The sequence below is a fragment of the Heliconius melpomene genome, chromosome 16 (assembly GCF_056956725.1).
Source record: "Heliconius melpomene rosina isolate 202511_hmr_F chromosome 16, ASM5695672v1, whole genome shotgun sequence".
Taxonomy (NCBI): Eukaryota; Metazoa; Arthropoda; class Insecta; order Lepidoptera; family Nymphalidae; genus Heliconius; species Heliconius melpomene.
Genome location: NC_140404.1, coordinates 5460408 through 5477709, shown reverse-complemented (window position 1 = coordinate 5477709; position 17302 = coordinate 5460408). Strand labels below are relative to the sequence as shown.

At 33.3% G+C, this 17302-nt stretch overlaps 2 protein-coding genes across 4 annotated transcripts in view; both read left to right on the top strand.

The window, feature by feature from the left end:
* Positions 1–476: 476 nt before the first annotated feature.
* LOC146530789 (uncharacterized) lies at positions 477–12429 on the top strand. Of its 2 annotated transcripts, XM_085198939.1 has the most exons (13): positions 477–721; positions 904–946; positions 1655–1825; positions 2246–2844; positions 3312–3526; positions 4669–4809; positions 5167–5305; positions 5780–5946; positions 9066–9185; positions 9713–10350; positions 10721–10897; positions 11069–11281; positions 12415–12429. In XM_085198939.1, the coding sequence occupies exons 1-12, from the start codon at positions 683–685 to the stop codon at positions 11266–11268; spliced, it is 2649 nt and encodes an 882-aa protein (XP_085055065.1). In that variant the 5' UTR covers positions 477–682; the 3' UTR covers positions 11269–11281; positions 12415–12429. The 2 variants fall into 2 exon arrangements, with proteins under 2 accessions (XP_085055065.1, XP_085055064.1); XM_085198938.1 differs by lacking the exon at positions 12415–12429 and having other exon boundaries at positions 11069–11351.
* A 1212-nt stretch (positions 12430–13641) lies between these two features.
* The window catches only part of LOC146530788 (arylalkylamine N-acetyltransferase 1-like), a 54319-nt gene continuing 50658 nt past the window's right edge, over positions 13642–17302 (top strand). For both annotated transcript variants that reach the window (XM_085198943.1, XM_085198944.1), the window contains exon 1: positions 13642–13781. The gene's annotated coding sequence lies outside the window, so the exon portion shown is untranslated. The remainder of the gene's footprint in view (positions 13782–17302) is intronic.

Genomic DNA, 17302 nt, shown 5'->3' with positions numbered 1-17302 from the left:
AGGTAAACATTTTATCTGTTGAAAGATGGTATAGCAATTTATCATTTTTAAAAATAGAGCCCTCAAAATTGTTATAAAGGTTTTTTACACATATATATAATAGCAACATAAAAGAAATTTTAAAGACATCAGCTTTATGAAACACATTTTCAAACATTGAAGTTGAATTGAATCATGATCCGTCAATAGAATTAAGAAATTCATTCGATTATTTCTATATCCCTTAACGCCTCCACTCATTTTGCTCCTACCCACTCGCTTGACAATCCTTAACTTGGTTCGAACATGACTAATTTAAATAATAAATTTATATAAATATTACATATATAAAATATGTAATCAATCATTATCATCATTAATTAAAACTGATATTTCGTTGTTCGTACTATTAATGTAAGTATTTCGTATACTGCTCTGAGAATAGTTCCTAAACGCAAGTTAACTGTCAAACGTTCAGAACTGTCACATTATAGAATGTAGACAAATTTCCAATTAATATGGCTAACTTATAATTTGGGGTGATATTGAGACAACGAAAATGATGATTTAATTGTTATTTTTGTTTACGTGTTAGCATTAACCCTTGTGGATATGTTTTGGTTTAGTATTATACACAAATAGCTTTTAAAATAAGCGTACTAACGAGTATTTTAGTGAAGTTAGCGTGTAACTAACATCAAAAATGGATGTTGTCGGCAGTGAAATTGGACAAAAAATGCGGGTGAATATTAATACGTTATTTATACAACATAATATTATTTTAGTTATGTCTCTAATAATTATAAATACTCATAATTGATATCATAATAATATTAACAAGCTATGTTCGAATATTAAAATATTTCGTACTTAGAAAGTGTACATTGTTAATATATCAATAATATTGATTTAAATTTATTTCAGTCCGCTATCAAGGCCAAATTGACAGAGTTGGGGTGCTATGTTGGTAAGATTGCCATATTTGTTGATCAATAAACATTAAATTTAAGTAAATAGTTTGTAGTCAGAGTAGATGTAAAAAAATAATACTATTGACAAAACATATCAAGTACGTATGAAATTTTTAACACCACTGAACAAACAATTAATTTTGCCCACTTTGGGATCTGCTACTTAATGGGCGATGTCTTGAATTGTGGCAGAAAGTTGATAAATAATCTAGTCTAAAGTATCCCATTGACTTGAATTCAAACACTGATTTATAATTTATTTTTTGACTTGCCAACTCAATTACCACTATATGACTCTACCGGCCACATAAACATTGTAATATTTTTAATTATACCATGATCAATCTTTCATCTTCGTGTTGTATACTTTTATATAAAAGCGATATCTTTATTTATGCATTCTATACTATTTATTTTAGTTATAATGATAATATATATTTTTTTTATTTTTAAACTCACATTACTTTTGACTGAGTAATTTGATTTTGATAAATGTATTTTAGGGGTTTATATAAACCCTGGACTCATTTAAATTCATAAACAATTAGCTGACCGTTTTTTTTTTAAATCAGCAAATTTTAATTTATGCTAGATTTTCATTCATCAGCAGTAAACTTTACTACGTACTTTTTTTCTTTTTTATGAACTTAATTCGTTTGTGTATTTTAGAGCTTGTACATATAATACTCACAATTTTTTTTCAGATGATGAGCTCCCCGATTATGTCATGGTCATGGTGGCAAATAAACGCACCAGGGCTCAGATGGAAGATGATTTACAACTGTTTCTAGGGGATAACACTGAATTATTTGTTAATTGGCTTCATCAAGTATTAAAGAAGTTACAAGAAGTCACTGTAACTTCTGTGCCTTTAAGTAAGATATTTTTTTTCTTATGCATTGAATTGACAAAGCAAATAGGTATTCTATGTTAATGTCATCTTTCTTTAGAACAAACACATTGGTCTGTCTAAAAAACTCATAATGTATGTAAACACAGGTAAATAAATAATTGGCAAGGCCATCATGACACTGCAACATAGTATTTGATAGTACAACACTACAGTTACGAATTTCAATCCTTGGAGAAATAAATTATTTTCATATGCTCGAATTGATAACAAGACAAAACATGGTGTTGAATATTTCAGCCTCAAAATGCAAAGTCCGAATATTAGGAGGAGTTTGGGGAACTTTCAAATTTACTATAGCAATTAAGATTGATTGACTTGTAATATTGGAATAATTTGGAATATTTTATCATTTATTAATTTTTTTTCAATTATTTTTCTATAGAAACAGACATTGAAAAACAAAAGGAGAGATCAGTGTCCAAAGAAAAGAAACAAAAGGACAAAAAAGAAAAGACAAAGAAGGCAGAATCCTCAAAGAAAGCAAAAAAGAAAGAAAAAGAGAAAGCCCGTAAAAAGGAAGAAAAGAAAGCTCATAAAAGTAAGAAGAAAAATAAATCTGATGATATTATTCGACCAAACATCCCACCACTGTTAATGAATCTGGAGAAAGAATCAGAGCCTTCAATTACAGATGTATTTGCTGGACAGATTTTGAAAAACCATGGAGTTATTTTAGAACCTTATAAAGAAGAAACAAAACAAGTGGAAACTAAAGTTCTAAAACGACCAATAGTGCCTATAATTGATTTAGAAACTATTACGTCTACTGAAGATAACACAAATACAGCAACGGAAAATAAGCAGAAAATTGATACAAAAAATGAACAAATAAAGGAAATGAATCAAATTGAAGCTAAAATACAAGGTTTAAAGCAAAAACTATCTGAGCAACTTGATTCTATGTCTGATGATGAAGATTTTCTTAATATAAGAACTGAAGCTGAAGAGTTGATGAATGATCTCGGGGAGGATGTGAGCCAGGTATATTCTTTTTTTTGCTTTCATACTGTCTTTTACACACTCAATATTTACTTTTTTTTAACATTAGGGTTTCCTCTGTTTATCCTGCTATTTGTGGGATAAAGCATAGTTTACTGGTTACAAGGTTTGATTGATTGAATTAACAGCTTTCACTAATGCTATTGTGACCCAGTTTAGGCTTGGCTGATTTAGTAAATCAATAATTTCATATTTTACTCTATATTTGTTGTAGATTTATTATTAAGAGTATGTAAAGTATTTAATAAAAAAATGTAAACAACATTACAGCAGGAAATGTTTGAAATGCTTAAGCTTTACATTTATTTTACCAGAGTTTGGAAATGAAAATAATGAATTCCCCCAAATGGAGATTGAACCTACTACAATCGCGTTTTCAGTCAAAAGCCATCACATCGCAAAAGAAAATGAACGACAATAATATCTTAACCATATTTTATTATTTACAGGAATCAATTCAGCCGCCACCTGCCACGCCTCCTTTACATACTCGTAAAATAACCATTCCAATACAAGAAATTGAAAAGCCAAAACAAATTGAAATAGAAACATTACCCCAAATTGAACTAAATCTACCAAAAAGGCCGATACGTGAACGACTTGGAGCTAGGGAAGTACCAAAAACTGATACAAGGGACAAGGATAAGGCAAAGAGTCCTGAAAGGTTGTTAATTACAATCATTTAAGGTAGTAAGAAATACTTTTTATATAAATTGGTTGTTAGAACCAGTTATAAGTGTCAACATGTGTTTTTTTTATATTATGCTTATTTTTTGTGTTCATTATTCAGAAATAATAATTTCAATGCAGCGGGAATTGAACCCGCGCCTCTTAAAGACTGTCCAAGAAATCTAGCCAATTAAAACATGTTTTAGAAAATGTACAAAAATTGTAACAAACTTTTTGAAAACTGTCCAAGTGCCCTTACAACTTAATGACGTTTTTGTAGGGAAATTATATATTGTCACTCCCAAAAAATAATTCCTAAGAATGACTATCAGGCAAGAGAAAATGCTGTCTATTAATAATATTTTGAAAATATACTAACATTAATAGTACAAATGTGGCAGGACTCAAACCTACATTTCTTGAATAGTAGTATTCATCATATTATTCATATAATAGAATTCAAACAATTTATAATTTTAAATACTTTGTAGCTCATTCTTCTACAAAAGTAGTGTTTAACTTATTTAACAGATTATTATGTATTCCACATAGAAAGAGAACAAAATATTTTATAATAAGTTTTAAAATAACTATTAAAATGTGATCCTGGATTTCTAATCCTGAGATGATAGCTGTTTTACAGCTAATAATACTTACAAACAAATAAAATTTTAGTAGTGCATTATGACATTCATGACAACATGCTATTTGGCTATATTATGACGTAACTTATGATTAAAATCATTTTTACACAATATATAGTACATAATTTAGCTACGTCAATCAGAAATAGTTTATTCACAAAATATATTTTATTTCCATTCCCTTTCTGTATAGTTTCCCTTGTTTAAGTGTAGACGGAGGGAATCCATTGTTAAGACACACCATTCCCCATTAAGACATTCTGTTCTCTGCTTTCTGCCAATTTCTTGGGACATTTTGTGTTGAGAGTCGGGCTCAATGTTACTCTCTGTCTTTCTACTTGAGTGAGAAAAAAATATATTAAAAAAATAATTTCCTCGAGTTGGAACCGAACTCACAACCGTCGCAGTACACGCTTACAGTAGCACGCTTTTGCCACTGCGGTTTTACTAATACTAAAACTTGTATGTATTATTTTTAATTAATATTTTTCAGGTTCACTCCTGAGAAGAATGTTGAAGTGAGACAGAAATCGGCGAAGAGTCGACTGGGAAATCAAACTGAATCACAAAGGAAATCTTCCTTTTCTGATGATAGTACTGAAAAATCTGAGACTAGCAAGAGGCTCACATCAAAGTATGATATTTTTTTTAATTTCCCTATAGTATGGCAGTATTTTATTTGTTGCAAGCAAAATTTCAATTGATATAATCTTGCAAATATTAAATGTCTCAAAAAAACTGTCCACATGCGAGTCCAGATCGTCACGAAGGGTTCACGCAGTCTGCAGTCTTACGTAGTAATTGCAATAAGTGATATGTATAACCTAATAACAATACTTCACACGCATTTCCTCCCAATAGGGGCCGCCTACAAACAACTGCCCTCGGTTGACACAATTCCATTGCTTTTATCGTCGTTTTCGCATATTGTTAGAGAACTCGTGTAAAAGAGCGTGGATAACGCTTACATTACATTTTTCATGTTTCCCAGGGTATCGGTACTAGAAGGACGCACGGCCAGGTCGTCGTGCACGTCGGTAGTGCGCGTGCGGCCTCGCCCCCGCGTTGGCGCGCCTGCCTCGAGCCTCCTTCTCCGGGCCGTGGCTGATGCTCACAAAAGTTTGTTGAATGTAAGTTACTGTTACAGTATGGTCAACAAATCGTGTTCAACCTGAAGTTAGCTGTAGACAGTTGCGCATTTTGATTATTTTTCTCTGCGGAAACGTGCGCATAAATTCTTACTTCAGTGTGGGCACGACTCGTTGACCATATTGTAAATTGTTTAAGATTGAATAGAGTTAGACATTATTTTAACTTGGCAGTAAGCAGGTAATGAAAGGTTATAAAGATCATAAAAAGTATATAAAATAGGTTGTTAAATAAGTATTTTCATAATTCTTAGACTGTTCAGTGATTTTTGTTTGACAGTGACACAAACATCCATCCCTCCTTACAATGAATACATTTTATTTTGGTCAGTCAGACAGAATTGGGGAATAGAATTCCATTCCCCAAGACACTCGTCTTAATGGAAATTAAATGTCTTAAGAATAGGTCCCCATGTGCAGAATACAGCAGAAACTCTACTATTGATAATTTAACAGGTTCCACCAAAAATAGATCTCGAACCGCATAAAGTCAAACGAGCCCTAGTCCTACCAATGCGTCGTGTCGAAGCCCACAAGATCGTAATACAAGTGCCAGTCGACACACATTCAGAAAGCCAAGGAGAAATCAGTATGGGGGAGGAGAGTGACGGAGAAGACAAAAAGTATGTATACCACCCAAACACGAAACTTATCATTATATTATGTCACATTATACGAAATCTTTACATTAATTGTTATTTTGTTATTCGTCTTGTAAAATATATGTATTAGTGTAATATTTCATCAAAATCTGTTTAGTAGGTTCTGCGTGAAAATGCAACAAATATACATTCTCACAAACTAGTACATTTATAATATTAGAAAGATCAAAATATTTTAAATAAAGCCATTTTCCAAACTTCAAGTTAAACTTAAAACAAACCAACCTGCTATAATATCAATCTTCAATTATTATTAATATTAGTATAAATTATAAGCAAAAAAACATTTTTAGAAAAAGCTTTTATTTAAACGCTTTAAAAAGGAGAAAATAAAATTTGTCTTTTAAATTTTAACTATCAACTCATAACCTCATTGTACACAATTTATATGATCATAAAAGCTTGTCGCGCGATTTACTTGTGTTACTAAACTAGTGCTCATTTAATTATGTAAAATCTGCTAGATTTAAATAATTAAAGTTTCAATTTCATTAAATATTGATTAACGCGACAAGCTTTTATAATCATATAAATTGTGTACAATGAGGTTATGAGTTGATAGTTAAAATTTAAAAGACAAATTTTATTTTCTCCTTTTTAAAGCGTTTAAATAAAAGCTTTTTCTAAAAATGTTTTTTTGCTTATAATTTATTTTTTTACTTTTTAGTTACTACTGGCTAGGTTTCTAACACTAGAGACATGTACCACGATTCCTCTTCTATGGTTAGGAATGCTGTGGGCGACACTAGACCCTTCCCGATTACAGTGGAGGTTCACCAGGGCTCGACTCTTAGTCCGTTCTTATTCAATATAGTGCAACCTCCATGGCTGATGATGTATGCCGATGACATAGCACTCATTGACGAGAACCGACTGATGCTGGAGCGTAAAGTGAACCTCTGGAAGGGTACGCTTGAGAACGGCGATCTTAAACTAAATGTGTCGAAGACCGAGTACTTGGCCTGCGGGAGCCCGAACTCGAGCACGATCCTTATAGGTCCTGAGCCAGCCGTTAAGTCAGAAAAGTTCAGGTACCTTGGATCCGTTATGCACGAGTCTGGAAGCATCGATCACAATGTCCATGGCCGGATAAGTGCTGCCTGGGCCAAATGGCGGGAGGTCACTGTTGTGGTCTGTGACCGAAGAAAACCGCCAAGCTCAAGGGACTGATATACAAGAGCATCATACGACCGGTTCTTTTATAGGGCAGCGAATGTTGGCCGGCACTATCTCGTCACACTCAGGAGCTTCACGTCACGGAAATGAAGATACTGAGGTGGATGTGCGGCGTAACGCGGTCTGACCGCATACGCAACACATTCGTTCGAGGTAGTCTTGGGGTCCGTGACGTAGCGGATAAGCTCCAAGAGCGCCGCCTGAGATGGTTTGGCCACGTTACGCGCCGGTCTAAGAACTAAGTCGGATGTACTTACATCCGACTTGCTATATCACTTCCTGGAGTGAGACCTCCTGGACGCCCAAGGAAGCGCTGGTTGGATGTCGTGATGCCGGATATGAGAGCCAATGGTCTAACCACTGAGGACGCTAAAGACCGCGTAAAGTGGAGTAGGTTGAGTAGGAAGGCAGACCCTGGCAATAGCCGGCATAAATGCCAGGAGGAAGAAGGTTTCTCACACTAGATGTCATATTATTTTTTTAATTATTCTCGGCAAGCCCTTTCATTTGATACCCGTATTGCAGATGTGCATAAATAATAACTATTCCGCCATCTTAGATGTTCCGCCATATTGGATTTAGAAAAATGTCACATTTTTCGAGTTACTCTCAACGAGCCCTTTCAATTGATGAATATCTATATTGTAGAGGTAGACTAAAATTACATATTCGGCTATCTTGGATGGTCCGCCATATTGGATTTAGAATGACGTTAGATTATTTTTCGAGTTGCTCTCAATGAGCCCTTTCATTTGATATCCATATTGCAGAATTGCAAAAATAATAACTATTCGTTCATCTTGGATAGTCCCCCATATTGGATTTAGAATGACGTCACATTATTTCCCAAGTTGCTCTCAAAAAGCCCTTTCATTTGATACCCATATTATAGAAGTGCATTAAATATAACTATTCCGCCATCTTGGATGGTCCGCCTTATTAGATTTAGAATGACATCACATCATTTTTCAAGTTGCTCTTAGGAAGCCCTTTCATTTGATACCCATAATGTACAAGTGCATCAAAAATAACTATTCTGTTACTTTGGATAGTTCGCTATATTGGATTTAGAATGACGTTACACTATTTTTCCTGTTACTCTCAACAAGCCCTTTCATTTGATATCCATATTATAGAAGTTCATGAAATATAACTATTCCGCCATCCTGGATGGTCCGCCATATTGTATTTAGAATAAAGCCACAAACTTTATCGTGCATTGTCATCCAAACCAATCGTGTATACAAAATTTCAGCTCAATCGTACGAACATACCTTTCATTATATAAAAGCACAAAAAACTTGAATCGTGTCGATTCTATTGGCTTTCAAGTAATGTCACATTATTTTTCTAATAGTTCTCGGCAAGATCTTTCACTTGATACCCATATTGCAGAAGTGCATAAATAATAACTATTCCGCCATCTTAGATGTTCCGCCATATTGGATTTAGTATAACGTCACATTATTTTTAGAGTTATGGTCAACGACCCATTTCATTTAATATCTATATTGTAGAAGTAGACCAAATAGATACTCGGCTATCTTCGATTTCCTCCTTATGGGATTTAGAGTGACATCACATTATTTTTCGAGTTGCTCTCAACGAGCCCTTTCATTTGATACCCATATTATAGAAGTTCATGAAATATAACAATTCCGCCATCTTGCATGGTCCGCCATGTTACATTTAGAATGACGTCATATATTTTATCGTGCATTGTCATCCAAAGTAAACATGTATACAAAATTTCAGCTCAATCGGTTGACGATATCTACTTCAAAATTGAGCTCCAAAATTTCACCCGAACCCACATACATACATTGCAAGTTAAATAAAAGCTTTTAATAATTACAATACTATTATATTTTTATCTGTAACATTTTTTTATTACTTTATTACAGAAACACATCAAATGTACTGGAAAAAGTGGAATACACACCTACAAATATAACTAAAGTGATAACTAACACTGAATACGTACCTAGGACTAGTGAACCAGATGACGTCATCGTTGACAGCAGGTATATAAGCTAATGTTTTTATTTTAAACTTTTCTTGTACACAATATGAAAATGATGTCAGAATTTGTATTTGCTTAAAAAATATCTATTTTGTTTATTTAATTTGAGAATATTGTTACTAATGCATAATAACTTAACTTCACGCTATATCTCTAGCGGGGTATTCAGAGAGGACGGAGCGCCAAACGCTACGCTGTCTACATACCTCTCCCGTCGTCCACTGTCATCAACCTCTTTATATATGCCCTCCGGGGGGTCGTTATACTTTTTACATGAACTTCCTCCAGTATCTATGATACTGTATTTTCGAAGGTCATCCTCTACCTCTCTTACCCCATTACCACTAATACATAATAACTTTAATAAATAATAAATATAAAACGGCCAGTCGTGGCGTAGGGGCACAAAGTGTGAAGAAATGCGACTGTCTTAACACTTGGTTCACTCTGCCCACCCTACTATATACGGGATATATATATATTCACATTGTATGAAGCTAATCATATTATCTTTTTATTTATTTCCAGCACGATACATAACGCAACCGCCAGCAAGGACAAAGGAACTCAATTTATAGTGACTATGGATGGCTACCACCCAAATGCATTTCTAGCTAAGAAATTAAAAACAGAAGGTCTTTTAGACGACGAAGAAATAAAAGAAAAAAATAAGCCTACTGAAAAATCTATAGAAATAAAGAAAGAAACAGAAAAAACTCAATTACCGGAAAAAGAAGAACCAGCCAAAGATATTGAAATTGAAATAACTGAAAATATAAAAGAAATACAATCGAAAAAAAGATTAAGTAATACAAGCGAAGAAAGTGATACCCAAGTTATTATAAAACAAGAGGAAAAGCTGAGTGTGATAGAAAAAAGAAAAAGTACAGAACAAAAAGATAAAATTGAAGTGCCGCCATTGAAAAAACGTCGCGCTTCTCCAATTATATTTGATGTTGGTAAGAAAGAAAAAGTAAAAGATATTGATAATAAATATAGAGATAACAATAAAGATAAAGATAATAATGAAGATAAAGATATTAATAAAGAAACAGATAGAGAAAAAGATAAGGAAAGTATAAGAGAGAGAACAATAAGTGCAAGTAGTGATAGCGTCACACTAACAACAAGTTTAAATTCACACAAATATGATTCTTTGCCGCCATGTAAGTATTTTGGATATTTTTATAAATTATAAATTTACATATTTTTTAAATTTTCATCACTCAACAAACCAATGCCTCAAGAATTCGGCGGAAACTGGTTAACGATAATGTCTGAATGTTGAGTCTTAACACTAGGTTCTCAGGTTCCCTTTGCGTACACTGCTATTTGCAGGATACAGTGTGAATCTAAAAAAAATAATTTTAAAGCCCTAACTTGTTAGTTATAGCCATACAATATATTTAATTCCCTTAAGTGGAAATCGAACCTACAACTGTCGCGTTTGTCAGATGCTGTTTCACGTCACGAAGGCGTCTATTTATACATATAAACACTAATAAATTTATAACCAGCCATTTTTTATCTGTATAGTATCCCAAACGGAACGTAAACCGGTCTGGTGCCGTGCATTCCCACTGTGCCGGTACGGCGCGGCGTGCGCGTTCCAGCACCCACGGTGCAAGTTCGCAGCCTCTTGTACACGCCGCGGCTGCCCCTACCACCACGCCACCACGACCACCACACCCACCACCGATGTACCACTGTTGGGTAAGTTTATATGCATGATGTGATCCACACATGTGATCTTACATCCACACCTGATCTGACATCGATACGACGACGATATGTCGTACCTGAAAATTAAAGCTCTAATGATATAAGCATTGAGCACTCATATGAATTGAAATATCTCAAACATATTTTTTCTTTTATTTCCAGCATCCCACGTGGTACCAGCAGCTAACTATAAATCAATATCTGCAGCAGCACCTAGTATGTGCAAATTCTACCCCAATTGTGTGAATCCCGCCTGTCACTTCTACCACCCGAAACCCTGCAGATTTGGTAAAGCCTGCACCAATAAGTTGGAATGCAATTTCTATCATCACGATTTACCCAAATGGAAGTACACTATATAGAAAATATATTATGGTAGTGAATTTTATTGATTTATTTATCCGTATTATTAATTGGTTATTAATAAAAATGGTTAAATATGATAGTTAATTTTTTGTAGTGACCCTTTTAATAAACTATATTAACTAACATCCAACTGCATAAAAACAAAAAACAAGACTAATAGTCGGAAACCATTCTTCAATTAATTAAATCCTCCCAAGAAAGCCTGTAAAATTTAAATATATACTGAATAATTGATCACAAAATGGACGGGAAAACACGGTTACTTTGAAATCACAGACAAACCCTTCAATTTTTCTTATATGTTACATTGAAGGAATATGAATGAAATAAAAAATATATTAATAGTTAATATTTTTTTTAAAAACATAAATACCTAATGTGGATTGTCGTTAGAAATATACAAGAAAAAATTATAATCAAATTAGATGAATAGATGGCGAAAAATTACTGTTGAACAAAACAAACGTGTTTAGTATACTCGTTGGTCACTAGTGGACTAAAGACTGATGTAAACCTTTTACCTTTTTCGAATGAACAGTATGACTCTACTGGCCTCTACAGCGTCACCGGGTTCTGGGAGGTCGAGCTAGAGGAGCTCTATTACTATATGTTTGCTAAAAAAAGTACTTTCTTTCCTAAATGTGTAATAACATTTTAAAATGCGTTAAAAATGTTTAATAAAAAGCATTTATATCAAATATTAATTCTAAATAATCATCATCATCTTTGTGTAGCGGAAATTTGTAAAAAAACTCCCTGCGGGTTCCAATCCCGCTACATTCAAGTTTGTTCGTGCGTTCTCCACACTCCGTCGAATTTTGTAGGAATTACATGTTAAGATGCAGAACTCAAAGATGCGCTTTGCACTTGTTTTGTGCGCTTATGCGCCAACAAGTAACAAGAAAATTTAAATTATAAAATAACTCAATTTTTAAATAACCGCACACAGCAGGGTAGGCAGAGGGAGCCTAGTGTTAAGACACTCTGTTGCCCACTTTCTGCCGAATTCTTGAGGCGTTGCGTGTTTAGTGGCAGAACTCAACGCCGCGCTTTTCCCTCGACACCAGAGCGAAGAAATAGAAATATAAACGTAAATAGATATTTCACTTCGAGCCTCAATTTTTAAGTTTGTTATTTAATAGAACGTCATGACAAGGAAACAAGAAGCTGCAGTATTAAATCTTGGGACCTCTCTTATTCAAATTAGCCTTGGACCCAAAAGCAATTGAGACCAATTGAAGAGTTCATTATATTATTTCGGATGCTTTCTTAAGAGGAATAAATTAATCTGATTGTATTATGGGCGGAAATACAAGGTAAGTACATATAATTTTAAAAACAGCGTTACGAATAGTTTTTTTAAGTATTTCAAATACTTAACAATTTTACATAGTATGCGTCGTGGTGCAGCGGTACATGGGTGTGACTGTAACGACGGGACGGTTGTGGGTTTGATTTCCACTCGAGGAAGTGAAATATTTATTTACGTTTATATTTCCATTTCTTCGCTCTGGTGTCGCAATGTTTCCAGAATTCGGCGAAAAGTGGGGAATGAAATGTCTTAACCCTAGGTTTCCTCTGCCTACCCTGCTGTATGCGGGATACAGCGTGAAGCTGATACAAAAAAAATATTTCATCTAGAATAGGTACATACGTACGTAATATGAAGGTATTATTTCCTACGGATATATCAATATAACGACATTATCGCACATACTTATTCAACTAGTAAAATGGCGTACAGTATGACGAGCAAAATAGATATCGACGAAGATTGCTTACAACTATAAGATTTTACTAGACATTGATATGCCATTACCATTTTCATTAAAGATTTACAATTTAATAGTCAATTTACCTGACGACCTGAAGAAGGTTGCTGGCTTCGACTGGATGCGGAAGGCGGAGGATCGGGAGCTTTGGCGCACCCTGGGAGAGACCTATGTCCAGCAGTGGGCCCGAAAAGGATTTGATTGATTGATTCAAAGTCAATTTCATTATAATGATTTTTATAACGTCAAGCTGTATTCCTCACACAGCAGGGTACGCAGATGGAACTTATTGTTAAGACATTCCGTTCCCCATTTTCCGCTGAATTCTAGAGACATTGTGTGTTGAGTGGCAGAAGTCAACGCCGCTCTAGCTCTCATATATGATTTATTTTTCAAAGAAACATTTACTATTTAAATTTGAAAAGCTAATTCTAAAATCTTAATTAACACAATTTCTTACACAAATTGTAAAAAATCCACAAATAAACAATAAGAAGTTAATAGAGTAGAGTAATAAAAAGCTAGATATTAAATAAATATTTATTTATATAGATTTCCATATAATATTTCTATGCCGACATTACATTGAAGTACTTAATACGAACTAAATAAAGTACTAAACATCCGCGGGACCCTATCATCCTGTCCTATCATTCATACACCGAGCGGGCCTCTCACCGGGAGGAATTGCAGTGATTCTGCCTTGGAGGACCTCAGCTCCTGTCGACATAATAAAGGTATGTGAAGAAAACATTATTTCATTAAATATTCTTCATAAATACTTATTTGGAAAATGTATAGGTAATAATTATTCTTCATCACTTTTAAAGACGTTTTGATTTACTTACGTACGTTATAATAAGTAATGGAACTGCCTTGTGAAAACCAAATGGTTAGAAAATGTATTTTAAATTACATAGCATTATAAATGTAGTTATAGAAAATAAACAAACGTATTAAATAATTATTATAAGAATAATACGTTTTCCTTTATATTAAATTAAATAATGTCTATTATAGATCTAAAATGAATGCTCGACAGTAATTCTACAACTATTCTTATTAGAGGGTCGTTAAAGTATCCTCTTCCTAGAAAATAGAGTAATCATAAGAATTACATTTTCCATTTTATTCGTTCACACAAAATGTCATTTTCATTTTTATAACTTGTCTTATAAAATCTTATAATTATTTATGTAATTTATCTAACGTCGCACACGTAATTATAATAGCAATACGCATATAGTAGGGTAGGCAAAGAACCTAAGTGTTAAGACACTCCGTTTCGAGGTGTTCAGCGGCAGAATTCAACGTCGCTTTTGCCTTGGTACCAAAGCGAAGAAATGAAAATGTTTATAAATAATAATTAATTCCTCCAATTTGTTGATCGAACCCACAACCGTCGTTACAGTCACACGCTCGTGCCCCCTGCACCACGAAGAGCAAACAAAATTAGCCGAATTTTGAAATAACAATTAACTTGGTGTATATCTCCATACATATACTATACTAATATATTATTAATGAACTCCTTTCTAACAAACTTTCTCTACAAAGTCACTTCAATTTTAAAAGAGCTGTCTCTTTTTTGTTATTAACTTTGTAAATATTTAATATTTATATGCTTAGCTCTAGCATTCTAGTGTCTCCAGTTCTTAAAGACTATAATATTTCTTATCTAAAAGCAAGGTTCATTGCTATCCTTATCAAATGCATTTGTATGCAACTATAAACGTACTAACAATAATTAAACGACTAAGTCTATTCAGGCGTGAATTTAATATGTTTATAATTTTTTATCTTCTAATACGATCTTAAGATAGTATACCAATTCAGTGTGGGTACTTAATAAGTTTTTTTTACACCCACGAGGGTAGAAAGGAGAGAGAACCTGGGAAAACACTTCTCGCCGAATTCTAGAGAAATATCTTCGCGTTGAATGGCGCAACTCAATACCGTGCTTTGCCTCGTTACCAGAGAGAGGAAATGAAAATATTAACTTCATTTCTTCGATTGGGAATAGAACCCACTATGTGTCACGTTGCCGCTGCACCACGACCGGCCTTAATTATATGTATATAAAATTCTATAATCTATATATATAAAAGGACTTGTCCTCACTGACTGAGGTAAGACGCACGCACAGCCGTAACCTTTGTGCGTAGAAACGTTAAATTTGGACAGACGTTTACTTTCGTAATCTGGACATCCATTAAGAAGGGATTTTGAAAAATTTTAACCCTAAAGGGGTGAAATAGGGGTTCAAAGTTTAAATGGAAAAAAAATTAAATCGGCACCGATTTTTATAAAATTTTAAATTTACATTTTTAAAAATATTTAATTGAACACGTGTTTCATCGTTTTCTAGAATTCTCCCCCTAAGGATGCAAATAAGGGGTTGAAAGTTTGTATGAAAAAAAATTTAAAACGCCACCGATTTTTATAAAATTGGAAATTTCGACTCTTAAAAAAAATGCATTGAACACATGTTTGGTGGTTTATTAGAATTCACCCCTAAATACGCAAGCGAAGCTGCGCGCGTCCGCTAGTTACATATAAAACATTATATATACGAGTATAAACAATGTAAAGTATCTACACTCCATTGATATATTATCTTAAGTGAATATTAATCGAGAATCTAAATATATATATACCTTATTGATATATATAAAAAAATTGTAAAAGAATATTTTGTCCCCCTTCACACTGTACTATATATAAACAAGACCCCTTCTTCACCTGAGTTGGAATCAAACCCATCATAAAAAGTATTTTCAGTCAATAGACATTCCACTGCGCCACAATGCTTTTAAGAAGCATATAATATCTATTTTTCTATAAATATGAGAAAAAAAAGAATTTAGCGACCTCACTTTTTTCATCATATTTAGCTGATCTAGTTTTAATTTATTCTTTTTTTACATCAGAGTGAGGCATATATGTAGATATGCTTGAAAAAATATATTATTAATATTATATGTATTGAATTTGCAATTATTGAAATGTCAGATACCGCCTACTTTACATACTTTTATGGAACGGAAATTTTGTCGGTATGCATAGCATTTTGACTAAAGGAACTAAAAGGATTAAAGGAAGGATTAATATATAATTTATTCCTCTTATAGACCTCTATGACTCTAAAAATCGATTAAGAAAGAGAAAATTTTAGTGAGAAACTCATAATGTGCCATGCGATTCCCTCACTAAAATTATTATCGATTTAAATGTGTCAATAAAATAAGTTAAGTGCTTGTTTCGTATAGTTCAAGTATATTCAGTTGGTCAGTTCTTAATTAATTATATCGCCTTATGTAAGAGTACAGAGAGTAGAGTATGATGAACATTATGAATAATATTTTCAGTGTAATTCATATATACAACTACCGTCATATACTTGAATGAATGCTATTTTTAAGTAGAAAATAAAATAATTGCTAAATAGCAGCCTCTCTTGTAAAATTATCGTTCTTAAGATAACAATACGTTTGTTACAATTATTTGAAGCGGTCGTGGTGAGGGAGCATAAGTATGCGACACTACTCGTGACAGCTGTGGGTTCGATTCTCAGATGATGGAATTAAATATTGAATATTTTCATTTCCACACTTTCCTAGTGCAAATCGTCAATGCCTCAAGATGTCGGCAGAAAGTTAATTGTTTTGTACGTTTTTTTTTAATGAAATAAATATTTAATTTATTTAATCCAAATGTTAATAAGGCAATGTAACTTGTCAAATATATAGCTGTTTTATATTTGAAAAGCTTTAGGATATCATTTATCTAGTTCATTAACATAAATGCACTACTTTTAATAGTATTAGAGTCTATTTTAAATTTTGAGATAAGATCTTTGTCGACACCGACGCGGATTAAACGAAGGTTGCATACAATTTCGTTAATTATTCATATGTCAATCTAAAAATAGTTTAATTATTTATTTACTTTGTTTAGCTTCTCGCTTTACCACCCATATAGGGAGGTAGGAAGAGAGAACCTTGTGTTAAGATACTTTGTTTTTTGTTCAGTTTCTAAACTCTGTTGACTTATATTTAGTTGAGAGTGGGGAGAGCGGAAAAATAATTATTTCCCGAATAATAGTTATTTAAATTTAAATAATTATTTCACAGACAGACACTGTCACCACTGCGCCGCTATGGCCTGTTTACTTATTTGTAAAATGGACGATTTTAAAAAGACGCAGGTTCAAATCCTGCTTAAAAAAATATTTTTATTTTGTCGTCCTTATCTAAAT